The 18,288-nt window shown below is 44.0% G+C and overlaps 1 protein-coding gene across 1 annotated transcript in view; it reads left to right on the top strand.

Annotated features, from left to right (window-relative positions):
- The window catches only part of LARS2 (leucyl-tRNA synthetase 2, mitochondrial), a 185,240-nt gene that overhangs the window by 104,086 nt on the left and 62,866 nt on the right, over window positions 1-18,288 (top strand). Inside the window, exons 8-11 of the mRNA XM_044293661.1 lie at window positions 8,855-8,962; window positions 11,949-12,108; window positions 14,237-14,341; window positions 14,843-14,958. Of these exons, the coding sequence (XP_044149596.1) occupies window positions 8,855-8,962; window positions 11,949-12,108; window positions 14,237-14,341; window positions 14,843-14,958 (489 nt within the window). The remainder of the gene's footprint in view (window positions 1-8,854; window positions 8,963-11,948; window positions 12,109-14,236; window positions 14,342-14,842; window positions 14,959-18,288) is intronic.

Raw genomic sequence — 18,288 nt, 5'->3', positions numbered from 1 at the left:
ATTTAGGATATGTTGCTATCAAAGGGAGTCTGTCAACAGGTACAATGGAGGTGTTTATTAAAAATGCTATGCCAGTTTTGGGTGTAAGAAAAGTTGTAACACCCGGTTTTATGACTTTGCAAACGCCCTTACGTCCAGGAAATGGACATTTTGCCGGCCCCATAGAAAATAAATAGAGGGCGGTGGGACCCACACCTATAACACAATGGGGGCACATCCTAGCAATATGCCCCCATTGTCCACCATGATGAGACAACCCCTTTAATAGGAGGATTGTCAAGGCGGGCCTGGGAGCCATCACAGGGTCCCAGGGTGCCATGACTACTGATCATTGGATAGTCAGAGGACAGGGGGGTTGATCTCTCTGTTTAACTGCACAGATGCCGCGATTGACCACGGCATCTGTAGAATCTGCTAAGCTTTGGGGTGCCAGTTAATTATAAATTAACAAAATAGCTACTGGATCTTTAAGAGGGGATTTATTAATAGTAACAGGGAATCAAACATAAAAGGTTAACTAACTAAAGGACAGGAACCAAGGGAACATACAGGTCAGGGGTAGGGAAGTAAGTCCCTAACCAGCTATCTAGTTATACTTACAGACACACATAGCCTATACAGTGCCCATCCCTGGAACGCCTCCAAGATATTGTCTTAGCCAATCAGCACAGTCCATTTACAGTTGTAGAGGTTAACACCTTCCTGTAGGTGGTAACCTTGGGTCCAGAGCTGTCCTTAATCTAAAGGTCAAACAGACTTGCAGAACAGGTCACCGCAGGTCGTGGCTCCACCCAGATCTGGAGGCATCATAAATCACGAGTTCACAGGTGTGCTCCTCAGGGGACAACACCCTGTATTGTCTCTCAGGCATGGTGATTCTTGATTTCCCAGATAACACAGCAGTTTCTATTGTCTGTTCAGCAGATAGGACTTGTCCACCACGATTGCTTTGTGGGAAAGTTGCTTAGGTATTTACGGCCCAATTCCACTCTGCAATAAAGGCCTCAAGTCAGGAGTCAGTAAAATGTTGGGCTTCCAACAGCATCTGAAGCTTTCAATGACTGGGGTCAGAGTATCTCCGCTCCTGGTCACTGTGGGCGGGTGTCAGCTGTATAACATATCTAGCACCCCCGTTTATGGAGCAGGCTAAACTGCTGATCTCGCTCCATTCTCTCCTTCTAACATTATGACATAAGTGTATGGCAAATGTTGAGAATGGGTTAAACTTGACCTATGTGTGTTGTACGAATACTTCTCCGTAACTGGTAATGTCATTACAGCCCTTAAAGTGGAAGGTGTAGAGTATGTGTCATATTGGATTTTGTTGAAAGTTTGGATTCCTGTCACTGTCTACATCAAAATCAATGAACTTGAAGTGTGGCAGATATGTTTGTATGGCCTCATGCACACGAACGTGGTGTGTTTTGTAGTCCGCAAATCGTGGATCCTCAAAACACGGATGGCGTTTGTGCGCGTTCCGCAAATTGCAGCCTTAAATATAAATGCCTATTCTTGTCCGCACTTTTTGCGGGGCCACGGAACGGAGCAACGGATGCGAACAGCACACTGAGTGTGCGGCCCCATTGACGTAAATGGGTCCACATCCGAGCCGCCAAAACGGCAGCTTGGATGCGGACCCAAACAACGGCCGTGTGCATGATTCCTATGTGTGTGAACATTGTTGTAGAAGTCAATTGGAATCCATATAAAGTCTCCATGTCAACACTGTCTGTACCTGGCAGAAGCTGAAAGGTTTTCAGGGCATTATATTAAAGGGATGTGTCCACATAGCACAAAAATATTATACCAGAAATTAATAACATAGCCAATTACTGAAATTACTGCACGGTCCAGCTACAGGATGCGCCTGTGGCTTACTGGGAATCGAGGACGCACCTGTACTTGTTAGGGCTCATGCACAAGACTCTCTCTGTTTTACGGTCCGCAAATTGCGGATCCTAGCCATGTGCATGCCCCCATATTTTTTTTTTTTTTAAAACTACTTTCGAAATGTTAAATCCTTGTCTGCAAAATGGACAAGAATAGGACATGTTCTATCTTTTTTGCAGGGCAGCGGAGCTGACATACGGATGCGGACAGCACGTGGTGTGGTGTCCGCATCTTTTGTGGCCAGTTGAAATGAATTTTTGTGGATTGAATGCAGACTGAACATAAAGTGGTGTTCTGGAGACCTTATTTGAAATAATAGCAAGTACAGGTGCAACCTGGTAATTAACGATAATCCACATGGCGATCCCGTGCCCGGACCGCACCATGTACCGCCACCCTTACTCTTGCTCCTGCTTACTCCTCTTTTGTTTGATACTGTCGGGATAGAGTATGCCTTATGTGAGTTTCTTCTTCCGTGGCCCCTATATCAATACTCAAAATATCTTTCCAATCCATATTCACTTGAATGCGACTATTAAATGTTCTTGTCCAAATAGCACATAAAGGACTGTAATGTCAAGTGTATCTGCCCTGAACGTCCAGCCATGCTCAGTGTCTGGGTACCGGCCTGGAGGGAATTAGTTAATTTTTCATTTTCTTTTCCGTACAACTGCAAAGAACAAATTACCAGCAGGATGGTGACACTTATTGGTACTAATACACACATGCATGTAAAATCTAGATGGCAAAGTAAGTTGTCGCATTGTAATTCAGATCAGCAGCTTTGCATGTTTTAGTCTTGGGCAGACATAAGCGGTTGCCATGGTGACCGCTCTCCACATGTTGGGCTTTGATGCTAAATATCTATGTTTTGAGGAGCTTTGTGATTGTCAGCAATTGTGTTACCCCGCGGAATACAGTGAGATGTCTCCCAGCAGCAGCTAGCGCTCTTTAACACAGTCGTTGCCAGGTGCGCTTGTTGTAGAGCATTCTAGGACAAGAATGTGGTAATGTGTGGACAGAACTGAATATACATACAACCGTTGGCCAAAAACAAAATAATACATTGCTGCAAAACTTACAATTTATATCTCAGGCAGATACGTAAATGATTACTGGTATGCTCTGATTAGATAGGTCTGCGAGGGTGTAAAAGTGCTTCTCCCTCTGCCCATAAAAAGGCTCTCAGATGCTACTTTTGGGTAGAGATCATTGATTGCTAGACATGCCTTTACAACGCACTCAGACATTTTGTCCAGCTCACAGACTTTGAGAGGGGGCACAACATTGGACTGAGAGAAACAGGATGGTCATTTTGACAAATTGTCCGCCATCTTGGCCATTTTTACCTAGCTGTTAGATGTTGCGATCAGTGGTTATATGAGGGCAGGCACACACGGCAAACAGGTTCTGTAAGACCCATAATGGTGGAGACATTCCTGGGAAACCCTTGCTGTAGGTGGGCAGCAATCATTCTGCTGAAAAATGCCAGACTGACCATCAGTAAAGAGCAGCTCCCACAGTTGTGTTGTCCACCATTGGGTCCTTCATTACACACCCCTGTCTCTGCTTGAACCATTTTCAGGTGCATAACAGAGGGAAATTTGGTGTCATGGCGCCCATTACATGTCCTGCCATTGACCGAGACGGTCGGGTTAGAGTATGGTGGCTTAATGGTGAGCGTTCAATCCTGCCTTTGCTGTGGAGCATTACTCTGCCCATACTGCTGATTCTTTGATCTGGGGAGCCATCACATATGACAGTTAGTCACCTCTAGTAGTGATATGAGGGACACTACCAGCTCAGTGATATGTGTAGGACATATTGTGGCCACATGTGCTGCCTCTCATGGCAGGGCTGCCAAATGACATTTTTCAGCAGGATAATGCTCGCCCGCACACACCAAGGGATTCCCAGGAATGTCTCCACCAGATTGCAAAACTTCCTTGTCGTGCCTGGTCACCAGATTTATCACCAATCGAGCAGTTGTCGGACGCCAGCTTCAGCATCCTACAAGTATGGAGGATCTACAGGCCTAGCTGCAACATCTGTGGTCAAATGTTCCACAGGACACCATACAGAACCAGTATGCCACCTGTATCCATGCCCAACTGTGTATCATCTTGTATCCAGGCTAGAGGTGGCTCAACAGGGTACTAGAGCCTCCTTGCAATTTTACAATTCCCCCCACCCCCCCACCCCAAAAAAAAAACATCAATTTTCTACAATATTGTAATCACTTATATATATCATCGTTACAGTCACACTTATAAAGTGTTATTTTATTCCAGCAACTTATTATTTTGTTAATGAGTACATTTTTCCCCAAATAGGTCTTCTGTCTTTCTTTAATATGTAAGTGAATGTCTTCATGGATTTCCTCCCAAGTATGCAGTGTGTTTTCAATCAGCAGAGTTAATTTTTTCCTGGAAAAAAGTAAACTATCTAGTTGCCAAATATTAATGACTACACACTGAAAATGTTCTGATTTGGCTGAATATCTGTCGCCTGATGCGTTGGTGTGTTTATTTTGTTGTTTGTGTGTGTATATATATTTATTTACACACACAGTGATGTAACTAGAACTGACTGGGCCCCACAGCAAATATTTGAACGGGAAACCAACCCTCCCCCCCCCCCCTACCACACACACACACCACACCTTGGTCCCCTTAATGCAGACCTCAGACCGAACCAAAGAAAAAATAGTCACCTCTCTCCTCCCCCTGCGGGCGCATCTGGACTGGGTCTAGGCACGCACTAGACCAGTGATGGTGAACCTTTTATAGACCGAGTGCCCAAAATGTAACCAAAAACCCACATTTATCGCAAATTGTCAACACAGCAATTTAACCTGAATACCAATACAGTATATCTTCCATGTACTTTATCATTTATCTATAATATCCTGCCTACATTCAAAGCGCTGCCTATGCTGTTCATAGTGCGCCCTGCGCTGATGAATGGCAGGGAGAGTCTAAGGGATATTGGTACACCATAGACTTTTTCCAGGGTGCGGGTGCCCACAGAGAGGGCTCTGAGTGCCACCTCTGGCACCCGTGCCATAGGTTCGCCATCACTGCACTAGACTGTGACCTGACATTAGGTCATAGCATGCTCCTACACACACTACATCCTGCCCTGACAGCCTATGTACTTCCAGAACTTAGTGCAGTGCAGGGGCTCGGAGAAGAAGAGAAAAGTGCTGAGTAATACCAGTGCACTATACTCACCTCTTTCCGGGCCCTGAAGATAAATCCATTTGTCCTTCTCCCGGGCCCCTTCCTGAGTTCAAGCACCATTGCAGTCGCTATACATATGTATGTGTGTGTATATATTGTGGGGATTTGCTCTGGTAGATAGGTTAGCGGACACATTATAGAGGCAAGGAACCAGGTTGTAAATCAAACTTCAGTGTTTTATTCACACTCAGCAAAACATAACAGTCTTGGTGCTTGTTCATACACAGCAAAACAAAACAGTGTTCACCTGGAATCCTAGGTGTCAGTTCACACCCGGCTGAATGCTCAGCCACAGAAAAGTTCAATGGCAGGCTTCCAAGCATCCTGCATGTCTGTTTGCAGTCTTCAGCCCTCAGCACAGAGGACTCCACAGCTTCACTGTCAGATGGAGGTAAATCCACCCCACCTGATAGTGCTGACTGCTTTATAAGCCTGCCAAGACCTGGCCTGGAACATGGGGAGTAGTCACCCACCCTGCACTATGACTACTCCCAGTAAAAGCCATCCTGGATTAGCTTTACAGGCATACTAAACAGCTGAAGTGTCAGACTGAAATCTGCAATAATGACACTTGAGAAAAAACGGCTCTTACCTCACCGAGGCTAGGAACCTCGATGACACATACCAACTATCAATGACAGCCCCTTGTTCCTTCCTACAATATATATATTATTTGTGTTCATTTTGGACTGTACAGACAGTAATTATTGCATTTTATTCCCTACCGCATTGCTTAGACAGTAGAAAATTTACTTTCCGAGTCTCAAAGAAGCAATTCCCATAGAAAGAAAGTATTTGGAAATTGCAGTTTAAGTAACTACATGTATGCAAGATTTCTCCAACTAAATTGCGCCCTGAAATAGCACTGAAGTAGGCAAAGGCAGTAATCTGCTACCCCGTCCTCCGCCACCTACGATAAAGGGCCGTTCCTGTTTCTTTGAGAGGTGGGTTTGGTTAATGTAAGATTCCTGAATGCACTGTTCCCCAACCAGACCCGCTACTCGTGGCTCCTCAGTTGATAACAGTTGCAGATAGTACAGTATTGTGTGAAACAAGACCTTAGCGCCACAGTCACAGCCATTTTAACGAACCCTGAATTGGTAGCTATGGGTTCGTATAACTTGAGCCGAACGGCTGAGAGCCTGAGTGATGAAAACTCGCCGTTCGGTCCTTCTGGTCAGTAGTTCAAATCCAAAGAAACAAAATCCTCTATTACAGTTTTCCCCAAGTAGTAATCCAGTATCCAAACACAGGCCGACACATGATGAAGGGTGTAACAGACGTTTATTGAGACCACACAGGCTTTTATAGAGGTCCCCTTGCAGGAGGACCTCCCACAGTACACAAACTAAATAGCCAATCTAAAGTACAGTTACACTTAAACACTCCCTGTCTCCGCTTGTGAGATAAGTAAGAAATAACCCAATTATCTCCAGGCGAAGTGCACACATTTTCCCCAAAATTCAGAACCCCCTTTATGCTTAAGGTATCCCTACAAATCCCCTGATAGCCCCGATCTGGGGGAAAAACATATTCAAATTTCCCCCAGATCGGTTCAGCGATTTTTAAAAAGTGTGGAAGTCTTTAGTTACCGACCGCACCCGAAGCTTTTGCCCAAAATAGTTCCACGAATTCAGCGTGTGCGGTCGGTCAATTCTGAAAATGTTAAATAACTCCTTAATCCACGACCGGAGCCTCCTGGCGCATAGGAGCGATTGTTCCCCTCATACGAATACATCAACGTACCAAAAAACGCTCTCCTAGTTGTTCGGGAAATACAGTTCCCTCGTTCGTATGTTTGAGACCGGTGTTCAGGAAGTCGAGTGTCTGATTTTAGTGCCCGACATTCGACGATCAAGTCCCGCTGCCTTTGTCCCGAACAAACAAGATGGCCGTCGTTTCCTCCGCCACGTGGCATTTGTATATACGAATGGCGGCGACCCTGAGAAAACGCTTAATTGACGGGCTCCTTGGAAGTCAATGAGCCAGGAGAGTGGTCTGTGTTCGGTAGTTTCAATCTACCGAACCAATGTGGCATAACTAGCTGAATAAACTAAACAGATGAATGCTCAGAGAAACCCTGAACTCCAGCTGCTTTGAAACTACAACTCCCAACATGCACATTTACTCAGCTGTTCTTGTAACTCCCATAGATGTGAAAGGAGGATTCTGGGAGCTGTAGTTTCCAAACAGTTAGAAAAGTCTACTATAGGAAGAGGATAATTAATTGACAAAGTGGAAATTTACTTTTACATTGATTTTTGACACTTTTGACCCACAACTGGAGTTGGAAAAGAAAATTCTAATGGAGGAATTGAATTTTCTTTTTAATTATGGCGTGCATTTTGCAGACGTTAGATGAAATTACAATGTTAAAAGGTTATTTTAATTATAATTTTAGTTTTTTCTATTTCATTTTAATTTTGGCAGGTTTTACCTCCCATAGGAATGAAGGTCTCATACACAGAGTATTGTGTCATAGAAAAGTTAACATCTGCATTCCAGAGACATGTTCTTCTCAGCTGCTGCACCCATTCCACAGAGACATCATTTTACATGCATGGAGGTGTTCTCAAAGACATCCTGTCAAAGACACCATTGTCCATAACAGTGTTTTCAAACAAACATTTAGAAATTGAAGTGTGAAAACCCTCATCTCACTCGTCCAAGAATGACATTGTGACAGCCATGGGTGGAATATCAACTAGTGCTGAGTCCTGGCAGACAACCTGTTACACTGCCTCTGTTTTAAACCCTTAAAGAGACTATCTAGATTGCTTAGATACAGTATTGGGGAATTTTGAGTTATTAGTAGGGGTTCCTCACCCACAACCTCCATTATTTAGCTGTGGCTAGAAAGAGCTGTGCTTACCAGGGGAACCTCTGACAACAGTCATTTTCAAAAGAAGACTTCAGATTTCTATAGTTCATATGTTGCATCAAGATAAGTTTGCTTGCCTCATGTTTTGCCAATTTCATTTCAAAACTGGTATTACTGTATCAGCAGTCCATCATTTGTGAAGGAATTCCACAATTTTAGATTTACTTCTCCCTCTATAACAATCTCCATGATTCCTGGCATTTATATTTAACGGGTTGTCTCACATTCCTCATATAGACAGTTAATACAAGGCACTTACTAATGTATTGTGACTGTCCATATTGTCTCCTTTGCTGGCTTGATTCATTTTTCCATAGTATTATACAATGCTCATATCCAGGGGTTATGACCATCCTGCAATCCAGCAAAGGTGGTTGTGCTTGCACACTATAGGTGAAAGAGCTGGCCTCTTTGGTGGCTGGGACCATGGGAGCTCACATAGTGTGCAAGCACGACCACTGGCGCTGGATTAAAAGGTGGTCATAACCTCTGGAAATGAGAACTGTATAATACTATGGAAACATAAATCAAGTCAGAAAAGGAGCAATATGGAGAATCTAATGCATTAGTAAGTGGCTTGTATTAACTTTATCTACACAATAAATGCTATTTGCTGAAGTGAGACAACCCCTTTAATTCATCTCAAGAACTATCAGGTCATTATAGAACTTCACAAAATACTTCTCTGTATTTAATTTCATAATTATAGCTTCAACCATATGAACAGCATACAATGTACATGTGGGAAGTACTGTATCATTCATTTACACTTTTATATGCAAAATGACACTGTACATAGAAATGGATTCCCTCTGACTGTAGAACTGTATGTTTATTGCAGGCAATGCAAGAGGCTTTAGCAGATCTCCCTGAATGGTACGGGGTTAAAAGCATGCAGGCCAACTGGATTGGCGAGTGCACCGGCTGCTTTTTTGACTACATGTTAAAGGTAATTGGTACTGTTTTTGGTGTGTGAAGTTTTTGGTGTGTGAAGTACTGTTTTTGGTGTGTGAAGTTCAGGGGCGTAGCTAAAGGCTCATGGGCTTCACTGAACTAGATTTTTTCAAAATCTTCTTCTCTGAAGATTTTGTAAATTTAATGGTGGCCCAAACCAATTTATACGCCCAACAATTCATTGATCAGAGCCCTACATCGGCATACCGGAAACGATTTGAGTCAATTAGGAAATTCCTACACTACAACAACAATGCACAGTGCCCACCCCAAAACGGCCCAACATTTGACCACCTGTTCAAGGTTAGGCCTGTCATTAACCATTTTAAGGGTCTATTCACATGTCCGCAAAACACGGACACCGGCAATGTGCGTATTAAGGACAAGAATAGGTCATGTTCTATTTTTTTTTGCGGAACGGAACATTCCGGACCCATTGAAAATGAATGGGTCCGCACCTGTTCCGCATAATTTTGCAGAATGGATGCGGACCCATTCTGCGGATGTGTGAATGGAGCCTAACACCAAGTTTGCTAAGGTGTACAACCCAGATAAAAATGTCAGTGTAGATGAGTCCCTATTACTTTTCAAAGGGAGGATTAGATTCCACCAGTACCTGCCTAGCAAACGGGCAAGTTATGGCATAAAGTTATACAAACTTTGTGAGTAGCTCCGGGTACACTCACAAGTTCCGCATTTAAGAAGGGAAAGATTCCCGGATAGAATCCCCCAGAATGCCCCCCCATCCTAGGAGTTAGTGGGAAGATCGTGTAGGACTTCACCCACTGCTGGATAAGGGTTACCACCACTTAAAATGTTCGTACGAGGGTGCTCTTTCCAAAATGGGGTCACTTTTAGTTTTTTTTTATTTCTAGGGACCTCAGGAATCTTTTAAATGCAACATGGTACCTAAAATAAATGTCTGCCAATTCAGGTCAGCAACATCCATATTTTGCAGTTTGAATCTAGAGCCCTGCTGTGCGCCCATACATCATTTTTTCAGCACATATGGGGTGTTGGCGTATTTGGGGGCAAATGGGGAACAAAATGTGGGGTGCATTTTGTCCTGTTACCCTTTGGGAAAGTGAAAAATGTGGATGTAAATTCAATTTTTATTTTTCACTTCTAGGAAACACCTTTGAGATCAAAGTGCTCACTACACACCTTGAAAGATTCCTTGAGGGGTGTAGTTTCCAAAATGGGGTAATTTTTGGGGGGTTTCCATTATAGGGCCACCTTAGGGTGTCTTTTTATACGACATAGCTCCCAATTACCATTCCAGCTAAATCCGCTCTTCTGACGCCATATGGTGCTCCTTCCACTCTGAAGCCTGCTATGCGCCCATACATCAGTTTTTGAGCACATATGGATGTTTCTGTAAACTCCAGATTCAGGGTAATAGATTTTGAGTTTTGTTTGGCTGTTAACCCTTGATGTGTTGCAGAAAAAATAGATAAAAATTTCAAATCTGCTTAAAAAAAATAATTCCCATTTTTCTTTAATTCTCGTGGGGCACCTAAAGGGTTAACAAGGTTTGTAAAATCAGTTTTGAATACCTTGAGGGGTGTAGTTTCTAAAATGGGTGATTTATCGGTGTTTTCTAATATGTAAGCCCCACAAAGTGACTTCACTGAACTGGTCTTTAAATTTTTTTTAAGATTTGCTTCTAAACTTCTAAGCGTTCTAACGTCCCCAAAAAGAAAATTTCATTTTCAAAATGATCCAAACATGAAGTAGACATATGGGGAATGTAAAGTAATAATGTTTTTTGTAGTTATATCTATCTATTATAAAAGTAGAGAAATTGAAATTTGCAAAAAAAAATTATATTTTTTTTAATTTGGTATTTTTTTATAAATAAAAATAAAATATTTTGACTCCATTTTACCACTGTCATAAAGTGCAATATGTGACGAGAAAACATTCTCAGAATGGCCTGGATAAGTAAAAGTGTTTTAAAGTTATCACCACGTATATTGACACATGTCAGATTTGCTAAAAATGGCCTGGTCCTTAAGGTAAATAATGGCAGGGTCCTGAAGGGGTTAAAAGCACTAAAATATGAAAATCCCAATGTATATACATATAATAATCCTATTGATTATCCCATTTTTTTAACCTGAACAGTGAATGTCTTAAAATATTGCATGCATCCCAAAATGGTATAATTAAAAGTATAGATTGATTTACAAAAAATGAGCCCTCACACAGCTTTGTAAGTAAAAAATATAAGTTATGGATGTCAGAATATGGCAACTCGAAGCAATCTTTCTTCTAAAATGTTTTTAAAGTAGTAAAATATTATAAAAAACATACATTTGGCATGTCCTTAATCGTCCTGACCTACAGAATAAACCACCGCAGCACTGCACCCACAGGGGGAAGGGGCTACTCTGGCCACATTGACATCTCAGTTGTGAACTCCGGCACCGTATCCGGCATAGTCAGATACTGCCGCACACTGCTTGATCCCTATTGACTACAGTGAGATCCGATGGGGATCCGGCCACTTTCTTCTGGTATAAATGCCTGTTTCAGATGGACATAAAGTTGTGCATGCCCAACGGCACCCTGCTGGTTGGTTAAGCGCCCTTGACTCTGGGTCATACCACCTCACAGGCACAGCAACAACACCCACCATGTAGTACTGCATCATATGAACAGATCCTAAAAGCTCACCTTTCTATGTGGTCTCAGAAAATGGACTGAGAAAAGTAGATACTAACCGCAAACTTAAGACTTCCACTTCTCCTCTTGAGATATTCAGGAGAGACACTTCCAGTAGTCTCTGCTCCTGCCCTAATCAGAAGAGTATAATGGAGTAGGCAGGCAGCGGCATGTCATTCACAAGTGTCTGTCCATCTAAAATACATCATGGCTGGATGCTCAGTTTAATGATTGTAGCACCTAGCCTCCATTCTGGGAGCTAGAGTTCTGCTTTAAACATGACAATAAATCTGCTTTGCCTTATGCTCTCACAGGTGGACAATGGTGAAACTGGAGAAAAGATTTCTGCCTATGCCTTTAACCCCGAGGCTATTTATGGGGCATCTCATATTGCTATATTACCAAACCACAGATTACTGCATGGGGACAGCAAGGTTAAAGGGGCCCTCCAAGAAGCATTTACAGCAGGCAAAGGTAAGGCATTGATAACTTTGTGTCCCTTTACCTACAATATACAGGGAACACTAAATTGTGGGATCACAAATAATGAGGCAGCTTTTGAGGGGTGTTGATTCATTGTTCATTGTTTGTTGTAGACTCTTACAGGCAGTGCTCCCTAGTAAAAGTATACAAATTCTCTCATTCAGAAGGAAGAAAAATGTCTATTGGCACCTATAGGTAGGTATCTACCCTGTAAGTCAATGCTCAACCCAGTAAAGGGGTTATCCAATCGTACAAATATGCCCACAATGTCTGGGCCACTCCTATAGACGATACTTACCCGGTCCCCGGCCCCCGGCCCCCTTGTCCCTCCGGATACCTGCACCGCCACTGCTACATCTCCCCGTTGTGCGGATCTGTCAAAGGGTAAAGGGGGGCAGCCAATAGCAGGCCATGACGGTGACCAGCCTCCCTAGCACCACACACGATGCTACGAGGCGGGTCACTATCGCGCCTACTATTGTTGCAACCCCCGTTGGCGGATGTTTTGATCCGTGCGACAGGGAGATGCAGCAGTGGCCGTGCAAGGATCCCAAAGGACGCAGGTGCCGGGGTCTGGGTAAGTATCATCCATGGGAGAGGCCCAGTATTGTGGGGGTATTTGTACCATTGGATAACCCCTTTAAGCCTGGAGTAATGACTACCTATAGAAAGAGACAGTCTCTTCCTTTTGGTAGAGTGCTAATTTGCATAAATAACATTGCAGACAGGTTTATTAAAGGTGTTTTCTGGTACCTAAAATCAACATTTTCAATCATCATATCCTACCCCTAATCCTGTTCTAAGCTCCAAATACATTCATTTCTTGCCGTTTTCTCTCTATAACTGAGATCACTGCCCCATCCCTGGAAGTTTACAGCACAGACTTCTGGTTTTGGCTTACATGCGCAGTAGTCTGTTCATACAGGGGATGCGCTGTTTCTTCTAAGCTTTTGGACTGCAATTTATGAGATGTCAGTGACACTTGTTGAGTGCAAGGACCAGAATAGAGATCTCTGCATCCAATGCAGCTTGTCAGTGAAAGTGCTGAAAAAGAGACTGGGGCTGTCCCATGATCACTGCCCTGATGGAGTATTCGGGGGCCCTTCACACAGGTTGCTCCTAGAGGCTCATTTGCATCATTTTTCTCAGCAATGCGGGCACATATGACCATGGGACCAACACAGAGGTGTTCAACCAGGACTGGTGCAAGGATTTTTGCCACCCTAGGCAAAAGCTAATTTTGCTGCCCCCTTGACTCTGCCTATTGACTACTCCCTGTGGCTCGCCCCTTTTTTGTCGCCCACCTATTTATATTGTCGCCCACCTATTTATACAGACTGTACCCTTCATTGTGGTAAGGCCACGTTTTCTCCCTCCAGCTACATACTATGTCATCCACAGATCCCCCTAAGTGTCATCCAGCACAGATCCCCCTTAGTGTCATCCAGCACAGATCCCCCTTAGTGTCATCCAGCACAGATCCCCCTTAGTGTCATCCAGCACAGATCCCCCTTAGTGTCATCCAGCACAGATCCCCCTTAGTGTCATCCAGCACAGATCCCCCTTAGTGTCATCCAGCACAGATCCCCCTTAGTGTCATCCAGCACAGATCCCCCTTAGTGTCATCCAGCACAGATCCCCCTAAGTGTCATCCACCGATCCGCTCCCCGCCCAGCGCCGCCTCCTAGCTAATTTATTCACTTCACTTGCCTCTGTGTAATTTCGCACAGGCGCTCTGGCAGAGGCATCGTTGAACGAGGTGCGCTGGAAGACAGCGCATGCGCACTTCGCTCGGCGATGCCTCTGCCACTGCGCCTGTGCGAGATTACACAGAGGCAAGTGAAGTGAATAAGTTAGCTCTAAGAGGCGGCGCCGGGGGCCGGCTCTTCCAGCAAGGACAAATTTACTTACAGATATCCTCTAAATTAGTATATTTGTTATAAAATGTCTATGCGGTCTCACTAGTATTCCAGTAGGCCAGTTTCTAATTACAAATTGAATAAACTGTATTGATTCCTTTACACTGCCTGCAAAACTAGACCACATTCACTGGCGAGATATATACAAGTGAAATAGTATTTTTAATACCCACTGTTACTCCTCTGGTATGTTATTGCAGATTGTCTCACTCGCGTGTCAGCTGTAAATCTGTTCACTAAACAAGAGGTCCCACTTATCATCTCCGCAAAATGTGAGTTCGAGGGATACCTCGACTGTAAAATTGGTAAGTTAAAGCAATGTATTTTGAAACTGTTCAATAAAGTTTGTTTTATTTCTTAGTATTTTTCTAGTTAATGACGTGGTTTCCATCCAGTGGCTCTCCATTGGGGCCCTGGGTTATGACATCCGTCCTCACAGAACTGAAAATCTATATACCTTCTTCACTGATTCCGCAACAGGTCCTCTTTAACAATATATCCAGAATGGAGCCACTATATCAGATTTTCAACTGAAAGATTTATCTGTAAATTTAAACCACGTGATTTTGTGTGTTCTCAATGTATAATATATTAACATTTTTAACTGAATGTGGCTTCTGAGCTTCACTCAAACTTGAACGTGGCTTACAAGGTATAAAAGGTTGAGGATGTGTGATGAGTTCATGAATATCATAACAGCAATGTTACTCAGTGAATCATAAGAAGCCTGTATCTGGGTTTGTAGACCAGTCATTTTCCTCATTTTGGTATTTTTGCCTTCATTAGACTGTTATTCCCATTTACAGGAATACCGAGTACAAATCTGGAAGATGCCACTTTAGCGGGTACATTGGGTATTTCTTATGCCAGGGTTCTAGAAACACTTGAAGATGGTACAGAGAGAATAACAAACTCAGCAAAGGTATGTGAATCATAGGTTTGAGATACGTATAATATAATATTTTTACGGATCCACGGATACATGGATCGGATCCGCAAAACACATACGGACGTCTGAATGGAGCCTTACAGGGGGGTGATCAGGGAGTGTATATGAGGTGATCACCCCCCTGTCATTGATCACCCCCCTGTAAGGCTGCATTCAGACGTCCGTATGTGTTTTGCGGATCCGATCCATGTATCCGTGGATCCGTAAAAATCATACGGACGTCTGAATGGAGCCTTACAGGGGGGTGATCAATGACAGGGGGGTGATCAAGGACAGGGAAGTGATCAGGAAGTCTATCTGGGTGATCACCCCCTTGTCATTGATCACCCCCCTGTAAGGCTGCATTCAGACGTCCGTATGTGTTTTGCGGATCCGATCCATGTATCCGTGGATCCGTAAAAATCATACGGACGTCTGAATGGAGCCTTACAGGGGGGTGATCAATGACAGGGGGGTGATCAATGACACGGAAGTGATCAGGAAGTCTATATGGGTGATCACCCGCCTGTCATTGATCACCCCCCTGTAAGGCTCCATTCAGACGTCCGTATGCGTTTTGCGGATCCGATCCATGTATCAGTGGATTCGTAAAAATCATACGGACGTCTGAATGGAGCCTTACAGGGGGGTGATCAATGACAGGGGGGTGATCAGGGAGTCTGTATGGGGTGATCAGTGGTTCATAAAGGGTTAATAAGTGACAGGGGGGGGGTGTAGTGTAGTGTAGTGGTGTTTGGTGCTACTTTACTGAGCTACCTGTGTCCTCTGGTGGTCGATCCAAACAAAAGGGACCACCAGAGGACCTGGTAGCAGGTATATTAGACGCTGTTATCAAAACAGCGTCTAATATACCTGTTAGGGGTTAAAAAAATCACATCTCCAGCCTGCCAGCGAGCGATCGCCGCTGGCAGGCTGGAGATCCACTCTCTTACCTTCCGTTCCTGTGAGCGCGCGCGCCTGTGTGCGCGCGTTCACAGGAAATCTCGGCTCTCGCGGGAGGACGCGTATATGCGTCCACCCAAAAGAGCAGGGCCGCCGGCAGGACGCAATCCTGCGTACGGCGGTCCTGTAGCGGTTAAAGGGATTCTGTCACCAGATTTAACCCTTTTAAGCTAGCTGACATTAGTGATGTGCTAATGTCAGCTAAACCTAACTAGCCTATTCCTGCTTTTATCTCTGCACCCGTCAAGCCAGAAATCTAACTTTTATAATATGCTAATTAGCTTCTAGGAGTGGCGGGGCGTTGTTCCTGCTCCTAGAGGCTCCGTTCTCCCACCTTTGTCGCCTCCCTCCAAGTCCTGATTGACAGGGCCAGGCAGCGCTCACATCTGTCTGCCAGCCCTGTGCTCTGGTGAAATCTCACGCCGTTCAGCATTCGGCGCGGTGAGGGAAAGACGCTCACAGGCAGCCAGCTTCCTCATCACGCCTGCGCCAAATGGTGAACGGCGTGAGATTTCACCAGAGCACAGGAATAACGATCCCCCCCCCCCCCCTGCTCCTAGAGACTAATTAGCATATTAAAAAAGTTAGATTTTAGGAATAACGGGGGCATAGATAAAAATAGGAATAGGCTAGTTAGGTTTAGCTGACATTAGCGGATCGCTAATGTCAGCTAGCTTAATAGGGTTAAATCTGGTGACAGAATCCCTTTAACTACAAAACAATGCTGGTTGTGCACAAGACTGCAGAGCTGGACTTCACTTACATCACCTTTGCCACATCCTACCAGTGGCTCATGACACTCAAATAACCCCCAGGACTTACAGATAACAACAAACGGTCGCAAAAAAACATATAAATGGAGCACATGTCTATACTGGCAGAAAACAAGACACTTAAACTTACTGGTGCATGTCAGGACCTGAACGTTGAGGGTCATGGAAAGAGCAGTTGATCCAGCAGTGCAGTGGATGGCAGATGTATTGCATACAGGTAGATGGTGGATGAAAAGAAATAGAGCAATACTGAACTTGACCCTGTCTGATTTCAAAAGAGGAACATTCGGAACCATGCAAGAGTACAGTAATAAACACATTCCACGCAAAGGAACTACATGTATGGATTCCAGAAAACACACTAGAAACTACAAATATCAGAAAGCACAGAACAAGAAAACAAAGTAACAGTATCTGGGCGGAAGATAACATGATAAACTGTATATCTGGCCCACACTGAAATTAGGCTTGGCTTTAAATAGGGTCCACCACAGTACTCCACCCTAATCCACCAGACAAGACTAGATGATAATTAAACCAACTGTCCAAAGTTAGGGCTGTATTACACAGCCCGATTCTGCAGGTGATTGTCGGGAACGAAACATTCCTTCCCAACAATCGTCTGCTCGTTAGTGGAGGAGACCACTGCTATTACATGAAGTGATCTCCTCCACAGCATGGGGAGAAGCATCGTTATGCCATTGCTTGTCCCCATGCTTTCTAGTTATTTGCCTGCAGCAGACTGTAATTAGACAGCATGGTCTGCTGCCTGCAAATTGTGATCTTTCAGCATGCTGAATGAGTGTTTGCTTTTTCATTGGGTAATTGGCGACAGTATTACACTGCCATATAATCACTAATGAGCTTTACTAGGAATGCTCGTTAGCAGTCATCTGGCAGAAAATCTACCAGTGTAATACAGGCTTTAGTAACTAGGTGAGCTAGAAGCAGTGGAGATAAGGCACCTGAAGTGTAATGTTTAGGGATGAGCGAACTTCATGATTTGAAGTTCTGTGTTCATGTTTTCTGGCAATTCCGTTATGTACTCCTGCATAACTGAAAACAGACGGCTCATCCCTAGTCATGTTCAGTACTACGAAACAGTTATTAGTGGTCTCTCCACACCTTACACTCTATCAGGGGTTGCTCCCTCAAGCAGGGCGGTGATGCCAAATTCTTGTGCAGACAACAGGATAAAGTTCAGATAAGGTTCCACTTTATTGTGGTACAAACAGCAAAATAAATAGCCTTTACATTTCTGGCAAAAACTGCAAAACAAAATTCTGCTCGTCTGAGCACTAACTAATACAGGTCAGTATCTGGCTCGCTTATTAAACACAGGCCACACTGAGCATCAGGCTTTTCTTAGTCAGGATGGCAGCCAGCCTCCTGGACTTGTCTCCAGACATCACTCTCTAGACTGAGACATGTTTTATTTCCCCTTAAGAATCCCAGATGACTACAGCTGGAGATCCATCAGGTTAGGGGAAAACATGCCCTGGAATGGGGTGGACTGGGGAGGTCCCACTACCAAACCTACCTTCCCCAGTCCAATAAAATCCAGCCCATGAATTACTAAAGAAAATAG

Source organism: Bufo gargarizans, chromosome 5, assembly GCF_014858855.1.
Source record: "Bufo gargarizans isolate SCDJY-AF-19 chromosome 5, ASM1485885v1, whole genome shotgun sequence".
Taxonomy (NCBI): domain Eukaryota; kingdom Metazoa; phylum Chordata; class Amphibia; order Anura; family Bufonidae; genus Bufo; species Bufo gargarizans.
The sequence above is the reverse complement of the archived record's forward strand: the minus strand, read 5'-3'. Positions and strand labels throughout refer to the sequence as shown.